This window comes from Hyposmocoma kahamanoa, unplaced genomic scaffold, assembly GCF_003589595.1.
Source record: "Hyposmocoma kahamanoa isolate Upper Pololo Valley unplaced genomic scaffold, ASM358959v1 66, whole genome shotgun sequence".
In the NCBI taxonomy this organism is placed as follows: domain Eukaryota; kingdom Metazoa; phylum Arthropoda; class Insecta; order Lepidoptera; family Cosmopterigidae; genus Hyposmocoma; species Hyposmocoma kahamanoa.
In genome coordinates, this window is record NW_020653854.1 from 19797748 (window position 1) to 19816568 (window position 18821).

Consider the following 18821-nt stretch of genomic DNA (forward strand, 5'->3'; position numbering starts at 1 on the left):
AATGTTGCGCCCGTACACGGCGCGCGGCAGAGACGCACACATACAAGCCGCGCTACTACGTTTATATAGAGTTACCATACTTGTCTTATACCGTGAAGTCGGCAAAATAATGGTAAAGCCCCACAAATTTGATAATTTTTCATTAAATAAAGGGGAACAATTAAATGAGAAATTATTTAACAAAACGATCTAACGAAGAAGCTCATGTGAGTTAAACGGTAATTGTGAGCTGTGCAGTAAACGTAAAAATTATTAGTCGCCTAGCTATTTTCATAACAATTTTACATCAACCGTATTAATAATGTAACTATTGAAATTGTATGATAAAAAACTTATCATAAGTTAGATTTGACCCAAAAAAACGTAGCAAAGTAGTAGGTTTATTTTATAAGTTTTTATTTACTCGTTCAGTGTTCTTATTCATAATTATGATAAAAAGGCTTAGCGCCTATTAGAGGGTTTAGCGCCTTCTTTACAAATAAGAAAGCGATAATAAATACAGTCAACGCCCTAAAAGGTTCGAAACACGCAATCCAATTATTCTCGCTGGAGGACTTTATTTCCCTGGCTCCAAACATATTTAGGTCTTAATATGATAAATTTAGTCCTGTCATAACAGGCCTAGGTTGGCATCTATGAAACCCTGCTTTTTTACTAGAAGTACAATTTTCATTCAATGTTTTTATGTTTTTCTTTTCAGGTAGTGCTATATTATGGCGTCAGGTTTCTCTTACGCCAACACCACGATGGACAATGGTTTCTCAGACAGTCTAGGTGAACACCTCAAAGCTGTGGGAAGATTATTCTACTTACATTCACCTAGCGCTACTCTGTATGAAAAAGTAGATGATGTGCCTAATTTTTTTAGACAGGTGAGATGGTTTTCTCTTTATTTGTTTAGGAACTTGTACACAATATATAATAGCAATTCTTATAACAGTCGCATCCTAATCTATAGCTTAAAAAGCAGTAAATTTGTCCGTTTCGTGTGGGAATTGCCCAGTTTACAATTCATAACATCGACAGCGCTTGGTTAATCTGCAGGTCTCTCAACACTGCCCTCTTTTGTTTGTACCATAACAATGTGATTTTGCGCTGTTTGGATATTTCTTATTATTTATTAAAAACGCAAACCTGTTTAGTGTTACACTTTTTCTTTCATCAGGTTCACTCGATGTTTTTTTCTAATTTTATATTAGGTGCAACTGAATGTAACCACAGTATGTATTTAAAAAGTTTCTTAAATACTTAATTGACATTCATTATGTAAAGTTTATTTTAATTAACGTAAATGGGGCCACAAGTTTGTGATTACAAAACAATATTTATGTTGCAATGATATTGACGTCAAGGTTATATTTCTCAATCTAAGCATAACAAGTTGTATGGCAAAAGGTTGTTTATTTCTTAGAACCAAAACAAAAAACTACAAATTTCACAAAACTGCACTGCAGGCGGCATCCATCGTCACCACTTAAGTCTGTTTTTTTAAGCCAGATGAACTGAAAATAGCTGAGGTTACAATTGAAATGGTAATTTTATTGGTCACTCATCATGTCAATTTGGTTTATAAAAAAACGTGTAAACATTTTCAAATTACCAACTCAAAAGAAGCTAAAATTACCTCGTAGCCACTTATAGCAGCGCAAGTTGAATACGAATCAACGAATTTCCCAATAATCAATGCGTTTTAAAATTACAAAAAAGTGTACAAGGACAATTATTGGTAATTCTATGTACCACCCACCGCATATGCGTTGATACATTTATATGACGCTTACATTAAGAAGCGCTGTGTAATTTTGACAACTTGTGTCCTACGATCAAGATTAGCTTAGTGTCCTTCTTTGAAATCACTTGACATCTTCTAGTGTCTTTACTGGACCGCTTTCTTAAGCATCAGTTTTTTTAATTCGTACTGATTCACTGAACATTTGCCAGTTTTATAGTTACACTGAATTTTTCCAGTAAAAATTACAAATCCATCATATCAGTTCTCTAATAGCATTAGAGCTCCTTGTGAAAGAGTTCGTCCAGGGAAGAACTGCCACTAATACATTACTTCCGTTTTTGTATTAATAATCAAATCAAATTAATGCTTTACTGTCTTGAAGACAGCAAAAATTTCAGTTCATTTTGTTCGAAAGTCACGAAATTTTGAGCCCCAACTTTTAATTGAGAAACTGACGAATAAACGACAACTGAATCGATGGAAGTTTCTGGATCGTATCTACAAAATGTTGCCGAGTTTGATTATTTAGTAACTTAAATAAAATTAAACTAAGTTTTTTTTTTATACGGAACGAACAACTCGTGTGCGTGGTTGTAAGCGACATGCCTGTCCATAATAGTTGCGCTGCTCAGAGCTTAAAAGATCTGAGGGGCACTGCCACTGCGCCTGTCACTATAAGACGTAAGTTACCAAGTCCCATGCGTCTGTAATTTCAGCAGCACCCTTACCTTTCCAAACCGGAACGCAGTAATGCTCACATTACTGCTTGGTGGCAGATATAGATAAGGTGGCAGTACTTCCCTGGACGAACTCTTTTACAATAAGCTCTACTGCTATTAAAATAACTAATATGATTGCGATGTATGCAATATTCTTTTGCCGATGTACTTATCACGAGCTCTAAAAATATCTTTAGACTTATTTTTTGTGCGCTCTCTAAACTGTCTTCTGGTTCTAGTAAACATTCCGAGAAATGTAAACACATTTCTCACTTTTATAGCAGTTTACAGTTTTCATCCATAAAACATATGAATTAGGTTTATTTTAAGTGACAGTGCGCTCAATATAACACGATATTGTATTTATGAGGGGAAATGAATAGAATTTTATACAATTTTATTTCGCTTATTCCCAGTAGTTCCATGTAGTCAGTACCACGTGGAACAATTGTAACCCAAAAGTTGGTAACCTATCACAAACTCGTTTTTTTTCCGAAATAACGTTTGTTCGAATTTTCATTACACCGAAAATCGAATAATAACGAAACCGTTGTTCTTTCAGGATATGTTGGATGTTTATCGCAAATATAAGATTAGGTTCGGTTACGTTATGTTAAGTTAGGTTTAAAAGAAAAAACATTTTCCTCTCGAAATTACTTTCGAGGTTATGAAAAATCGAGCAAACGTTATTTCTGGAAAATGTCATTTCGGACTATTGACAGGTAACCATTGACTTACAATTATATGGACGTCGGGTCCGTGCTAAAAAGTGTCCGTACTTGTAAGGCGCTAAAATCGTATACAGAGCGCCAAACTCCGCTTTAGTCTTCATTTGTTCGACTGACAGCGCGATACTGCGATGACATTACAATTTAAATTTCGAATAGGTTGACTTGGGACATTTTTTTCGTGGTTTTTGTATTAGTCCCGTCGTCCATTTATTTGTAAGTCAATGCAGGTAACCCTCTCAGTCGCTAAATACTGGTCCTCACAAATATAAATGTCAGAGTCGACATGCCAAGAAGAAGTTTCCTAGATAGAGTATCTATGTACATTGTCATGATAGTTTAGCCTTAAACATCGAGTATATAACCCGAAATAGAGACGAAATAAGGGCCATATATTCCTGGTAACACATTAGCGATAAAGCTCTTATAAATATCAACTTCCGTTTGCACTGAAATATAGACAGGTCAACTACTGACCTGTGCGTACGTTTCCAAAAAATATTCTGTATTTATTGTAATAAAGATAATATCTCTAACAATGGCGTGCTGTTCTATTTGGTGGTGTGGGAAAAACAGCAAAACGTCTAATTACAAAACAAACGGAATCTCATTTCATCGGTAATTAAATATGTAATTTTGCAATTTTCGTCCATTATAGCAAAGCTCAAGTTCGATTTAGAGTGAAACAGTTGACGACACCCATTGACGACACCCGTCAATTGTTTCGAACTCGGGCTAGCCAATCCGAGCGCAGTAGTCACAGTAATGATATGGCAGAATAGTTTTCAAACAAATTAAATGACATTTCGTCTCTATTTCTGGTTATATACTGGAAGGACATCTGAAGGTATGTATACTGTATGGAAAAAGTCGTAAATCAAATCCTAAGCTGTAGTGCAGACTCTACCTTTTTTTTGAAACTCGCTAAAATTGATTATTATTATTAATGTATAGCAATAATTGTACGACAACTAGCTCCAATAAAATTATCACTCACAAACAGTGAAATATTACTCCAAGCTATATGCAGTTTGTATTGTAAGTACTCGTATCCTTTCCCTGTGACTCCTGTGGGTGCTAAGCCCTACTTAAAATGCATATAAAGGAAAGAATTACCTAGATTTGAATTTACCTAACCTTTTTCTTCGGACAAAACATCACAGTACAGGAAAACAATGTGAGAATTTATTAAATGTTATTATATGATAATATTTTTATTACTATTTTATTTTTATAAAAAGATTCGTTTAACGTTAGTAACCTCTGCTTTTTCAAGTTCCTTATATTGCAAAGGTCGTGAGTTATATTATGTACACAAAGAAAATTTACATTTAATTAGATTAAATACCTGATAACTGATCATTACGAGTAAACAATAATGAAGTAATTTCATATCGAATATATAACCAGAAATCACATTTCATCGATAACTAAATATTAAAAATGTAATTTTTTAAATTTTCGTCCATTATAGCACAGCTTAAGTTAAACTGGTCGATTTGAAGTGAAACAATTAATGACACCCGTCAATTGTTTCGAATTCGGGCTGGCCAATCGGAACGCAGTTGTCACCGTAGTGATTTGGCGGAGTAGTTTTCAAACAAATTAAACGACATTTCGTCTCTATTTCTGGCTCATCTTAGAGACTTTTGATTTACGACATTTATTCAATCGTTTTGTTTACAAAAGACAGAATGAAATGCTCGATAAAAAGCTCAAAAATTCTTTCTGTCGAATGCAAAAGAATGAAGATTGTTTTTCTAAAGTTCTTACTGTAAAACACGAGCATTTCGCAAGACGAAATTTCACATTTATAAGTAATTAAAAAAGTAACCCAAACAACTAACATAGATTCATACGGATCATAAATCAACAGTAAACAAATAATATGTGTATATGACATATATTTTGTCAACGAATGTTGTGTTCACCTGAAATTAGCTTATTATACCAGAATTACGTTCAAAATTTGTATTAAGTTACGTAAATATTGTAATATAAAATGCTGCTGGTGTCCCTGGTAATAATAAATTAATAAATATTCATTCCTTCTTCTTCTTGCATACTTAGATAGATAAATAAAACGTTTATGTCCTGCATCGCACACAACAACATAATACAGTAAATAGATTATAAGAGAAACAGAGAAATTAAAATTAATAGTGGGAATAAAAACAACAATAAATTAAATTAAAAATACATAAAAAACAAACCACTAACCTAAATAATCAACAGCCTAAGTGTGCTACAACCCGCCAAATATGTCATGGCTCAATGTGAAATTTGTCCAAAAGCAAGAGCAAAACATTGACACGTTAAAAAAATACAATTTTTTTTTAAATTTCTTTTATGAATAAAAAATTACCCCACATTAAACCTTTAAAAGACCGATTGAGCTTTTTAGATAAAAATTCGTGACTAAATTTATGACTGCCTTAACGTTAAGATACCTGAGTGAGGTTTAAAATATTGCCGCCCGAAAATCGTAACCGCCTACATAAATCAAAATGTAAGCTAACCGAACTTTTGTATTGGAAAAGCATTACATGATGTAATAAGTTTCTAGTGCCGTAATATATCTCGACGGTCTCATAATATCTTCGTATTTTTGAAAATGGACTCCAAAGATGCTTCTTTTTTTGTATATTTGTTATTTGATTCTTTTTTTTTAATAACATAGAGAAAACTTAATTTGTTTGTACTTTAACTCAGACTCCTAAAAACTTTCATCAATTACATTTATAGACAACATTAATTTATATGATTGGTAATGCAAAAGAGAATACTTTAAATAGTATTTATTCCATAATAAATATTTTCTTTGAGACTGATTGTATGAAAAGTTATTAGTATTTAATTATAAACGAAAGAGCTAACTAAGAAAAATATAAACTTTTTTTCAAAAGTCAGTAGGCACTTAAATATTTTAAATAAAAATATTCATAAACATCTCTGCACTTATCTTCAGATGAGCGTGCTTATGATTTTCAAGGCAGGCACTAAATCGTATTCTGTAGTGCCTCCGGTTAAACTTGCTGATATTCCCTTACAAAAAGTGGAACGGTTTAAACATTGGGTCACTGATGACAAATGATAATTTAGATATAGAACGGGAGCGCAGGGCGCTGTCTGTACGGTGTAATATGTTGGCACGGAGGTTTTCACGTAGTAGCGACCAGGTTAAGGTTTTGCTTTTCAAAGCATATTGCTAAAACTGGGACATGATTACCGTAATATCATTTCAAATTAGGATTATGAAATACCATTTTTCAACTGATTTCAAAAAATGAGGAGGTTTCAATTCGACTGTTTTTTTTTGTCGTGCAATCGCATAACATACATATGTTACGCGATTACACGCCAGCTGCAAGGGTGTCAAACTAGGGGATGAAATCAGTTTCGTTTACTTTCCGGCCACCGATTTCAATAAAACCTGGCAAGAAGATGTAATTCCACATTCCATTTTTTTTTATAGTATCAAGTGACGGGACGCCTGATGGTAAGCTACATGCCTGTCTGTAACAGTTACAGTGCCACTCAGAGCTTTAAATTGCAAAGATCTGAGGGGCACTGCCACTGCGCCCGTCACGCTGAGACATAAGTTGGCAAGTCCCTTATGACTAAACACAGATTTTCTACGATAAATTTAGGTTTAAAAGCTCTATATAGTGTTAGTAACAACTGGAAAAGTATGTTTTAATATTTATTTATTAATGCGATTCCCCTGTAGAAAGGCTCGAGGCGCAGCTACCGGCTTGGTGCCGTGTGCAGCTGCATCCAGCGCCCCACCATCGGAGAGTCCCATCTAGCGGCAATGGTGCTAAGGATACCATCCGTGCTGCCTCGTAGCCGAGTCAGGAGTGAGGCACAACGCTTTCGTATGACTGAATAAAAACAATCTGTACGAGGCTCAGCAAACATAGTGGAGGCACTACTATAACGCGACAACTTAAATAGCACCCTAAAAGCATTATTATATTGGACGCGCAGTGCGCCGTATGCAAGCTGCGTAAAGTTGACCCACAGGCTACACGTGTAGAAGGACTGGCAATATGCTTTGAAAAGCAAAACCTTAATCTGGTCGCTACTACGTGAAAAACTCCGTGCCAACATATTACACCGTACAGACAGCGCCCTGCGCTCGCGTTCTATATCTAAATTATCATTTGTCATCAGTGACCCAATGTTTAAACCGTTCCACTTTTTGTAAGGGAATATCAGCAAGTTTAACCGGAGGCACAACAGAATACGATTTAGTGCCTGGCTTGAAAATCATAAGCACGCTCATTTTAGAATTGTACCTAAGTCCATGGGTCTCTGCATACAACTCACATATACGCAACAATCTACGGAGGGCACTAATCGAAGGGCTCAGTAGCACCATGTCATCAGCATAGCTAATATTATTTATACAGACTCCATCGATATGGCAACCGATTCCAGTGCCACTGAGCACTCCGATGAGACGGTTCATATACAGATTGAAAAGGCGCGGTGAACTCAACCCTCCCTGTCTCACCCCACATTCCAACCTGTATACTTCCGAGTGCGTACCTGCCCACTTGACAATATTCTTCTGATTGCTGTACCAATATCCCAGCATAGACACAACTTCTTTGGACACTTTGGTATCACAATGCAGTTTTCGCCACAAGGTATTATTTATATGACACTAAATCGAATGCCAAAAAGCATGCGTATACTGGCGTCATTCTGGCCGTATAGTACTGGACAGTCTGTTTGAGGCATAGAACAGCTGTTTAATGATTCGCTAGCTACCTTTAAAAAAAATTAAAAAATATTTTATTAAAAACTCTGACTAATCTGTTTTGTTCCACGCCATTTATTTAAAATTTTAAAATCTTATTCGAACGTAGAGATTATATTGTTTTTGCTTTTTCTTTTTTAACTGTAAAGAAAATTGTAATTATAAATTATAAAGAGTAATTTAATGATTAATTTTCATATATTCTTGAATCTGATAGCTTGCCGTGTTAGCCAATAAATATGGTCTATATCTACCTTTAAACTTTGTAACCGTTTTGCTTTTGCTATTGTTATGTATGCATCATGTTGGCTTTATTATACAATAAAAAAAAATTAATCTTTGTTTTTTATATGTGTAATAAATATAATAGTGACTACATAAATAACTATGTAAAGTAATAGGGTTAGAACGATCAACAATGGCTGTATTCTATCTTTATTAGGATAGTATAAGTGTGATAAACCTCCCTGTGACAATATTTGTTTCAGTTGATAAAACTAAGTTTGCTTATTTGGTAATGAACTACTGTTATACATTTTGAAGAACAAGGACAACGATATGAAATTGCATATATACCTATCTTTGTCGTTTAATCATCGCCGCGAAAACGATGAAACAAAAAATGTCGAGATTTTGTGGTTTCCGTTTTTGCATTATATTAGTTATTATTTACGTTTTTATTTTATTACGTTACTTTTTATTTCTAATAACTCTCGAACTGTATTAAAAATGTTCTCCTCACCTCTTTCCAATAATGTATATATATCAATTTGTTTGTTTTTATTATTTCTTTTCATCTCGTTTATCGCGCTCAATTTTTACGTTGATAAAATTACTGTTAAGAACTGTCAAAATGTTTTAAAATCAGCTGTAACCTTGCAGCTAAGTTTGGCACGTTAATCTTTTGCTGTCATTGGTCGCGGTGCCCGCGACAACATAAAAATGTAACGTCACGGTGCTCGTGATGTTAGCTATTGTGATAAAATTTTAAAATACCGGTCTAACACTCGAATTTGAGAGCTAAATGTGGATAATAGCTTTATCGAGAAGGCATACAGTTGGGCGACCTCGTTCCATCGCAGACCTTATCTTTGATCCAGGGCTAGGCAGTAGTTAAAAGCAAGTCTTCCCATTTACTTAAAAAAAATACTATCGCCTGGTTACACCCTTCAATCTCGTCTAGCTCACACGACCTACATTCCGACCTCATCGCCATTGCAAAATTACTCTCTTATATTGTTGTATAGTGAAATGTGGCTCGTGTGTCTAAGCACATAAAGTAGTAAAATATAGTATGCATTACTATCTTTGTAATCAATCATCATATTATTCAAATTGGAATATGAAAAATCGATCGACACGTTTGCAGGAAGCCTAATTCATAGCGAGGTCAGTGGTCGGATGAAATATGATCGAGTGTACTTCGACTTAAATTCGAGATCATAATATTGTTGACACATCTCAGGATCGAATTACCAATTGAGTAAGGACAAAACAGCACAGAGCACCTGATGATTACATAATAATCTATGGACTTCTATATACGTAATTGAACACTTATTGAGATTGTTGGTAATAATTTTGAATAACTAACGTGTTAGTACAGGGTTGTATGTAATTATAACTTTTATAAATTTAAAAAGAACCGACCTTGAAAGGTTTGAAATTACACCTATTTGCCAAATTTTATTGGACTCGGTTAGCAGAAAGTGGGTGAAATCCAATGAATCGGTTTCATTATCTAATTTGCCACCCTGAGAGGTGGAATATTTTCTTTAAATTTGAATTGGACCACTACTGAGATATCTCCTTTCCGATAATAAAATCATCGGTTCAAAACTGTCGGAGTTATCGCGTAACATACAAAAAAATACAGTCAAATTAGAACCTTGAAATCGGAGAAAAGGAATGAAGGGGAACAGGATTTTGTAATTGAAATTTAAAGAACTTTACAATCGAATGAAAATGATTTTTCCGTAAATGAAAGTAGTAAAAAAATTAAAATTTTCCGGAATTTTTTTTTTTTTTTTTATCGAGCGAAGTTCACTACCGGTATCTTCCGTTTACATTATCAATCAAATTAAAAAACAAGTTGAATACATTACTTAGGTGTGCATGCTTCATCGTCGACCTCATAGTCACTTTCCATCAAATGAGATGGAGGTCAAATACGCGCTTATTTAAAAAAAAATACATATTTCTTACATCGCAAAACCCATTTTACGTCAAAATATCTATTTCACCTTATGGAACGTAATTGAATGAATGGATGAGTAATTGTGTTGCTGTGTCTGAAAAATACAGACATAACGGGTATTAAGTTACATTGGTTTACTAAAATTACAAGTATTTAGGTTGAGGCTTTAATGCATGACTTGATTGGATCAATTGACTTTGAAATATATGTAATTTAATATTACACAAAATCGAATTTGATACTTTGAACACAAATGTACGGCCAGCGACATGGTAAATGTATAAATAATATTAACTTGAGTTTAATATAACTCTATTAATGAAAGATTACGTAGTGACCAGTATAGAGAGGATACTTCTGTGTTTTGCTCAAATTTGGCCCAAGACTAACATCACATGTAGAAAGAAACAATGTTGGTAAATTGACGGCATAAATTTATAGAGCGTAGAGATATCTCGGTCTGATTGGGAGTCGTTAAAAAGGCCGGGTTAAAAATACCACGAATAAATGGGCATGTCTTTTCAAATGGAAGTTTGTCAGGAGAGTAGCAGATAGAGGTACATGGTCTCTCCACTCTATTAATATTTAGAAATGCTGCTTACTACCTTGACAACAAGGTATTGTGTCCTCCTACATTTTGTCGAAGATTGCGATGTAATTATTAGCTAATACGTACAGTCGTCGCCTGTAACATTATATGTACATAAAAACCGATGGATACCGAAATTACGGAACTTGACTTCAAATGCGTGTATTCATTTCATTGCAACGTTGACGCCTTACCACCTAAGGGTAATATTTGTGTGCAGGTAACGGCAGACATTAGGAGCAACCCGCAGCTTGCTTGTTCGATTTTAATATTAAGAAAAGATTTTTCCAAAAAAAAGGGTCAACAGAACAAGTGATCAGGCTAGCTACAATTTCAAATTTCAGCTTGCAAACAAGACTGTTTTTAAGTTGACAAGTGATAGTATCTATTTTATTAAATAATAAATTACAACTTTTTTGTAAAAAAAAACAGACGTTAAAAGTTCGTGGAATTACATGTATGCCAAGTTTTATTGAAATCGGTTACCGGAAACTACGCGAAACCGATTTCATCGCCTAGTTTGACACCCTATAAATAGAAAATTTTCTTAAAATTTAAACAGGACCAATACTGGAGTCCCTCTTTCCAACAAAAAAAGAATCGTCAAAATCGGTTCACAAATACCGGAATAATCACGTAACATATGTACAAAAAAAATACAGTTGGATTAAGAACCTCCTTCTTTTTTTTTGAAGACCGTTAAAAACTAGCTTTGACACCGAAACGATGGAACTAGTAACGATGTTTTCACCTCTATCTAACGTTATGAATGATGATAAAAGAAAAATAGTTCTCATAAATTCATTTCAACGAATTATTTTCAACTTTTCTTTAACAAACGTGTTCGTTTAAAGCAATAAGCTTCTTATATTAAATTCTTTAATATAATTAAGACGTAAATACTATATGATAACAACAAATTTAAAATAAGTAAGAATAATTAAAGATATATTTTTTATCTTAACATTTTCTTTCTTTTGTTTCAGTCATGGCCTTACTTCTTTATATTTATGATCCTAGAACACATAGTCTTAAGACTAGAAGGTAAAAAAGGAATTAGACTGAATGATGGCATCACTAGCATATCACTTGGAATCTTCCAGGAATGTGGCAGGTATGATTTTTTTTTCTATTCTTTAATCACTTTATTTGAAATAATAGCAATGTAACAAAAGTAATAATGTATTAGCGGATCATACTAACCCTTATCTTAAAATAGGTAATTCGCTGTACCTACCGAGAGGCGAACCAGGTACATTCAGCAGTCAAAGTGCAAACAGTTGTGCCACTAATATTTTGCACGCGTAACGGTTAACGTTAGGAAAGACTTTCTTATATTAGAAATATGTGCTTTTTCCACGCTAGAGTGGAAAAGGTTGATGATGGACTATGACGCACCTAACTTTTCTTTCGATGAAAAAAAAGATAATGACACGTTCAAGTACGCGATTTCTCATACATTATTTAATGAATCCGTTGATATATGTTATTCCTATTATTGTTAGCATTAAATTGACAACGGTAACTAATATTGTTTATTAAATTATTCTAATTCGTCGAAGAACTAAAGATATTTGTTATAGTATAACTCTTTTTTTTCATTTACCACTTTCTTCGGAGATGAAAAGTTATGTGTTTCGCTCGGCAGCAAAGTTGTTCTGCATCTCGTACCTTGAAACGCTCGCTACGCTCAGGAATCTATTTTTGAACCACTCACGACTTTGCAGCCTTGCATAACAAATAGCTTTTATCGAAATTGAGTTATATGCTTATGTTTCTACATAATTTACATGTATATAATATATATATATATATTATATATATATATATATATATATATACTATAATATATATAATATATATATATATATATATATATTTGAGATCAGGAAAAAAGTCAATCTACCTTATTTTTGTAGAAATCTATCTCAATTGGATAGACAGTAAGCTCATAAGGCACAACTGACATCAATAATCACATTTTTTACCATAAAAAGTCACGTTTGACGTTTATACTAATATAAAAGGAATATACATTGTATGGCCGCCTGGCGATAAGTGACACGCCTGTCAATAACAGTTACCGTACCATCGAGTGCTTTAAATCACAGGCGTGTTCTCAGGGCGATTGCTGTGTGAATACTGAGGCTATGCGTCTTTTAATAAACGCTTAAAAATATATATCATGTGAACACCTCGCTGTCTATCCGTTTATAATCGAATACGTTAAAAAATATTACAAGACAATGGCGTGTGAACCAAGGCTTACCCGGAACGCAGTAATGTATACAATACTGCTTGACTTAGAAATAGATCAGGTGGCTAAAAAAATTTATATTAGCTAGGCAGGGAAACCAACACTTCACATGCACTAAACTTAAGTATGTCTTAATCCGATGCTTGCAATGCAAAAGACACTCTTAATACATTGTGTTAAGAGTGTTTTATCAAATTTAATGTCTCATAAGCTTATAAGCACCGTATTTAGTAGCGAAGCGCCTTCAGGGCTTGAGTGTCGTTTATTGCAATATAAGCTCTACTAGTAATAGAAAGCACATACTGTAAATAAATAAATAAAATTAAATTTTAGATAAAAATATATTGAAAGCAAATTGGAACATTAAAACAATTGTGAATTAACAAAAGTAAAAACTAACAAAAAAACCAAAAACTATATGTCGTTGACACATACTAAATACATGATTTCATCTATACTAATGTAATAATTAGCAAACTGCTTGGGTGTTTCAAAATATTACTAACGCCATCCAACGGTGAGCGACGGAACTAAATGTAGGAAGACTCATAATATGCTTGTTATGGCACGTATTTCAACAATTTAAATTATATATTAAAATAGAAGCATTTCCTGTCTCAAATTTAATAATAGTGTTCATAGTAACCACTGGTGAAAGTTCTGAGAAGCACCCTCGTCAATCAATTGACAAGGGTTTACTTTCGTCACAGAGCCTGGGTCTCTGGGCTACTGTTGATTGGACATTATAGGATATGCGCCGAAGGCGTTTATTTATTTTCGAAGGCCAACATATTTATGTACGTGACGTAATGTAGACCTCATCGAATTACCTACTTCTATGTGTCGCCTTCATGTGACAGTAAATCACCAAAAACCATATCGTATTTTACTTGTAAAACTAATATTTTATCCACAATAGATGTTTTTCAATCTGTTATTTGTCACGAAGGTGCTTCCTTTGTTTCTTTTCTTCCACCTAACGTACCTATCTTATTCGTTATTTTTATTTTGCTAACACTTCAGTATAATCATAGATATAGGAAATTTCCTATAAGTATAATACCACATAAAACTGTTACGAATAGTTATTCATTTAGTCATTTGTTTTTGAAAAAGCCAACGTTTTGGGACTTTTTACAGGTCACAAATTATAAGCGGATCTTTCTATTTTTTTCATATTAAATGTGTAGTTCTTTTTTCATGTAACACACATAATATTATATTATGATGATATAACATACATTGCGACTACTGCTTACTCTTTAGTAGCAGTAGAGCTCTTTGTGAATGAGTTCGTCTAGGGAAGTATTGCCCCATTCCCTACTTCTGCTGCCAAGCGGTAATGAAGAGTATGGGTACTGATGAAATTACAGGCACATGAGACTTGCCAACTTGTGGTGAGGGCACAGTGGCATTGCCCCTCGGACCTCTGCGATTACAAGCTCTGAGTGGCACTGCAACTATCATGGACAGGCGTGTAGCTTACCATCAGGCGCACGACTTGTTCGCCTCGTCACTTGATATTATAAAAAAACTTTTTAATAATACATCTCAAAGTCACTGTGACTTTGATTTGTTCTGTGTAATTTTAAAAATTTTTATGTACACTTCATATACAATACACCATAAATTCACCATACACTCATTTGTTACTAATATAGTATAAGGTTGCTTACTAACAAACTATGGACCTATGGTGGCTGAAAATAAAAGATTTTTATTTTTATTTTATTTATTTATTTATAATAAATATAACAGACACAGTCAGGCGAGAAATTACCAAACGTCACTTTTAAACATCTCGTAACTGGCGATCTTAGTCTATTTTTTTCCATCCTATAAGCTGGCAATGATACCCTAACTTAGTATATTTGTTTTTTAATTTTAGTTGTTATTATTTGTTTTATTACTCAGTAGTTTTTTGTAGTTGTATATATTTTTTTTTACTTTGACTTCGTTAAGCACTTTATGTTGTTTACCAAAGGTGGAAATTCGTAAATGGCATTTGATCACGCTTATTTAAGTTTAACTATAATTGTATTAATTAAATGTTTTTTTCCAAAAATGTGTAAAAAAAATCAGCCTTTACACTGCCTGAATTATATTAAATTCCTGTGTACTTCACAGGTTACTCTGGAGAGGAGCTGAATACTATCTTTACACTTGGATTTACCAACACCACAGATTAATCGAGTTACCCTGGGATAGTGTATTAACGTGGTACGTTACGGCCATTGGCGTAGACTTCTGTTACTATTGGATGCACAGAATGTGTCACGGTGAGTTATTGTATTCAAACTTTACAGCATAATAAAATATAGCGTGCTCTAAATTACCTCTAAATATATATACAGAATGTAATAGAAGCACTAGGCTCCTTGTGAAAGGGTTCGTCCAGAGAAGTACTGCCACCTTACCTATTTCTGCTACGAAATTCCACAAAATTTTACATTTTTGCTACATTACCTAGGCAAAAATTTATTTTTAAAATTCGAATGAATTTATCTGATTTTTTTCTCTTCCGATTTCCGTAAAAATACGTTAGGGGACAATTTACAATAGTAGAGTATAAGTATTATTTTGTTTCTAAAAGGCAATGTTTATATATTTTGGCGTTTTCATTTGTTTTGGCCAATATTGCAATTGTTTTAAAATCATAAAACAAAAGCAGCGCAATCGACCCCAAACAGATATGTAATGTAATGCTCTATGATTTTTTTTGGTCTGCCCGATTCCGCAGTGGGAATTTTAACGACTTGCGAGCTATTTCTAAATAACGGCTGTCTATTCCAACTACAGTGAAATTTGCAGAATGGTTTGATGTAACTGTGTCCACAATACCGGTCGATTTCACCCTAAAGTTAGAATTTAAAAATCGAACTACCATAAAGAAGTAAAGAAAAATTATTTATTATATATTATATATTATTAAAACGGTGATTTACAGACAAAACATAACAAAAATAAAATAAATTAAGTTAAAACACAATGTAAAAACAATTATATTTAAAATGTTACCATAATGGTCTCCTTTTTGTCAGCTTTTTGTAACGAGATGGAATATGTCTCGTTACGTTGGTTTTCAGTCAAGCCGGAAAAATGACAGAGATGATGTCGCTTTGCCCAAGTAAAAAAAGATAAAATAAACTCAACTAAGTCCAAATCAAAAGTAATAAAAATGTACGCATAGGTTAGGAGGCATGTGGTTAATAACCCACATACAAAATCGGAACTGATGGGGCATGTATTATGTGTTCTCACGTTTGTGAGATGGATGTTTAGTGGGATGTTAATTCCATTAGTAAAGTGGCTCTGATCTGATTACACGTAAACACAGCACGGCAGCCATTTCCGTTCGACAACAGAGCAAATAGTAAAAATTTCTTAAAAGATGATCTGAAGGCATTTCATATTTTTTTTATAATATCAAGTGACAGGACGAACAAGTCGTGCGCCTGATGGTAAGCTATACGCCTGTCTATATCAGTTGCAGTGCCACTGAGAGCCCATCACCCTGAGACATAAGTTGATAAGTCCCATGTGCCTGTAATTTCACCAGCACCCTGACTTACCCTTCAAAACCGGAACGTAGTAATGCTGACATTACTGCTTGGCGGCAGAAATAGCGGTAAGGTGTCAGTACTTCCCTGGAGGAACTTTCACAAGGAGCTGTACTGCTACTAAAAACATTGATAGTATGTCATTTCACCACCAATAAAAGATATGTAATTTTTTATGTTACGTTGTGGCATTTTTTAATGAATGTTAACTAAGGTTAAAAAGTATTTTATTGTATCATTACTTATGATAAAATATGTATTATTTATAATAATTACAAACGATCAGTGATGAAGGCTAACGACAAACACAAACAGTGCCCATATAAAACTTACCCAGAAAAAATTGTTGATAACTGTTTGCTGCTCCAGTCGTAGAGTATTCTGCCAGTTTATAGATATAGTAGTAGCTATCTGATCATGACGTCTGATTACTGCTATTTCTACATGTAAACCCCAGAATGCACACTTTCGAACAAACCGTCTTCACTTTACCGGAGTTGGAGATTGAAGCCTTAGCAACTTGGCGCCTACCGACTACAAATTTTTCCACAATTAAGATAATTATCTACAAAGAAAACAAATTAGTTCCCATGAAGTAGTCGAAAATGAGTTCTAAGTGGATTTCCCTTCTCCATTATCCTACGGCAAAGGAGTAAACGAGCTTGAAACAAGTTGACAGAAGTATATTCGTGACACGGATGTATAATTTCATCAAATAAATGTAATGTTGTTTACGAAACATGTTTTATATTTGAATTATTTTATATATAATGACAATTACTCTAGATTTTATAGGTGTAATCCATTTTAAACTGGATTTTTGAGCATATTTTGTTTAGCAAACTAATCTCGTTCTTACCATGATTCAATGTTGTTTATGGCTTCAGTCAGTTCTCATAAACATGCTGAAAATTTGTCTGGAATTCGTTATTCAAATCTTAACTAACATCAGAGAGCGATATTAATAAATTTACGTTCAAACCGGGGTGGTGCGGGATGCTCCGATCCCTTTTTTGTAAAACATTCGTTAGCATGTAGCTTGGATAGCGCCATTAGTGGCGTGACGTCACGAACGGCGGTTACCGTTTCCTAAATCCTGATTTATGCATGCCTATTTTTCAATGACAATAATGTTTTCACAATGGAGTTTATATCCATTTGTGAAGACTATATTAAAAAGCATATAATTGTTGATGCTTGTCAAAACTATAGTGGTTAATTTTATATTGATATACTTCACAAACAGCTTGGATTACATCACATAGACTAACCTGATAAGTTTAACTTACGACAGGTTAAGGGGCGCAAGAACACGACCGTAAATAATTCAAGTAGACGTTAAGACATAGTTACCCAAAATTTAATCTGTTTGAGGGTGGAAACCGCGTTTAATGGTTTGAAATTCAAACTTGAATGTTGGAATAATAATCTGGGTCGCTTAACAATGTCTTCTAATAACTAAACCTAAACCGTAAAACACGTAGTTTTGTAAAGAGTTTTTGAATGCTACAAATTATTTCAATTACAACTGTTTTGGACAGCTAAACAAAAGAGGTCCAATTAGCAAACGCTCAAGAAGTTTTTATTCAATTCTGACTTTCGGAACCATTTAAATCAGAAAGGGAACGCAGTCGTGTTTTGTTTCGCTGTCGCTTTTTTTCTTCAATTGCGACCCGCCAATTTTGTTTTCTTTTTACAAGGCTTTTGAATTATAATTTTAATGCCGAAACTATTATTTCAACTTAATTAATATCTACTTATTTTGTCATTGTTTTGTATTTTTATTCCACAGAGGTGCACATATTATGGGCGCAACATCAAGTACATCATACGTCTGAAGACTTCAACATGGGTGTTGGGATCAGACAATCAGTTTTGCAAGGATGGTGTGGATTTGTAAGTACCCACATCTTAGATTTTTTACTGTACTAATAAACTACGTGGAAGTTGAAAAATGGTACCAAACTCTCACGAAACCTAACAAGCTATATGGAAAGAAATTCATATGGCTTCTTAGAGAAGAAAATGACATAAAATTCTTAGGCCCGACACTTTGTTTTTATAGCTACGACCACTAAAACTGAAATTTAAACTACTATGTCATAACATTAAAGTATATTACTATTCGCCACCTAAAAATTCCCAGCCGTGCCGTTCACATTAGTGAGAGCCGGGCTTTAGTAGATTTGTATAGTCTTCAAGCTTGTTTGGATCAAAATAGTGCACTAAGTGGCAAGTATACCATTTAGTTTGAGGCAGTCACTGCCTACC

The 18821-nt window shown here is 33.9% G+C and overlaps 1 protein-coding gene across 1 annotated transcript in view; it reads left to right on the forward strand.

Moving 5' to 3' along the window:
* The first annotated feature begins 713 nt into the window (after positions 1–713).
* The window catches only part of LOC113231722 (alkylglycerol monooxygenase-like), a 54541-nt gene continuing 36433 nt past the window's right edge, over positions 714–18821 (forward strand). Inside the window, exons 1-4 of the mRNA XM_026466205.1 lie at positions 714–872; positions 11720–11847; positions 15118–15269; positions 18343–18446. Coding sequence (XP_026321990.1) covers positions 714–872; positions 11720–11847; positions 15118–15269; positions 18343–18446 — 543 coding nt within the window. The remainder of the gene's footprint in view (positions 873–11719; positions 11848–15117; positions 15270–18342; positions 18447–18821) is intronic.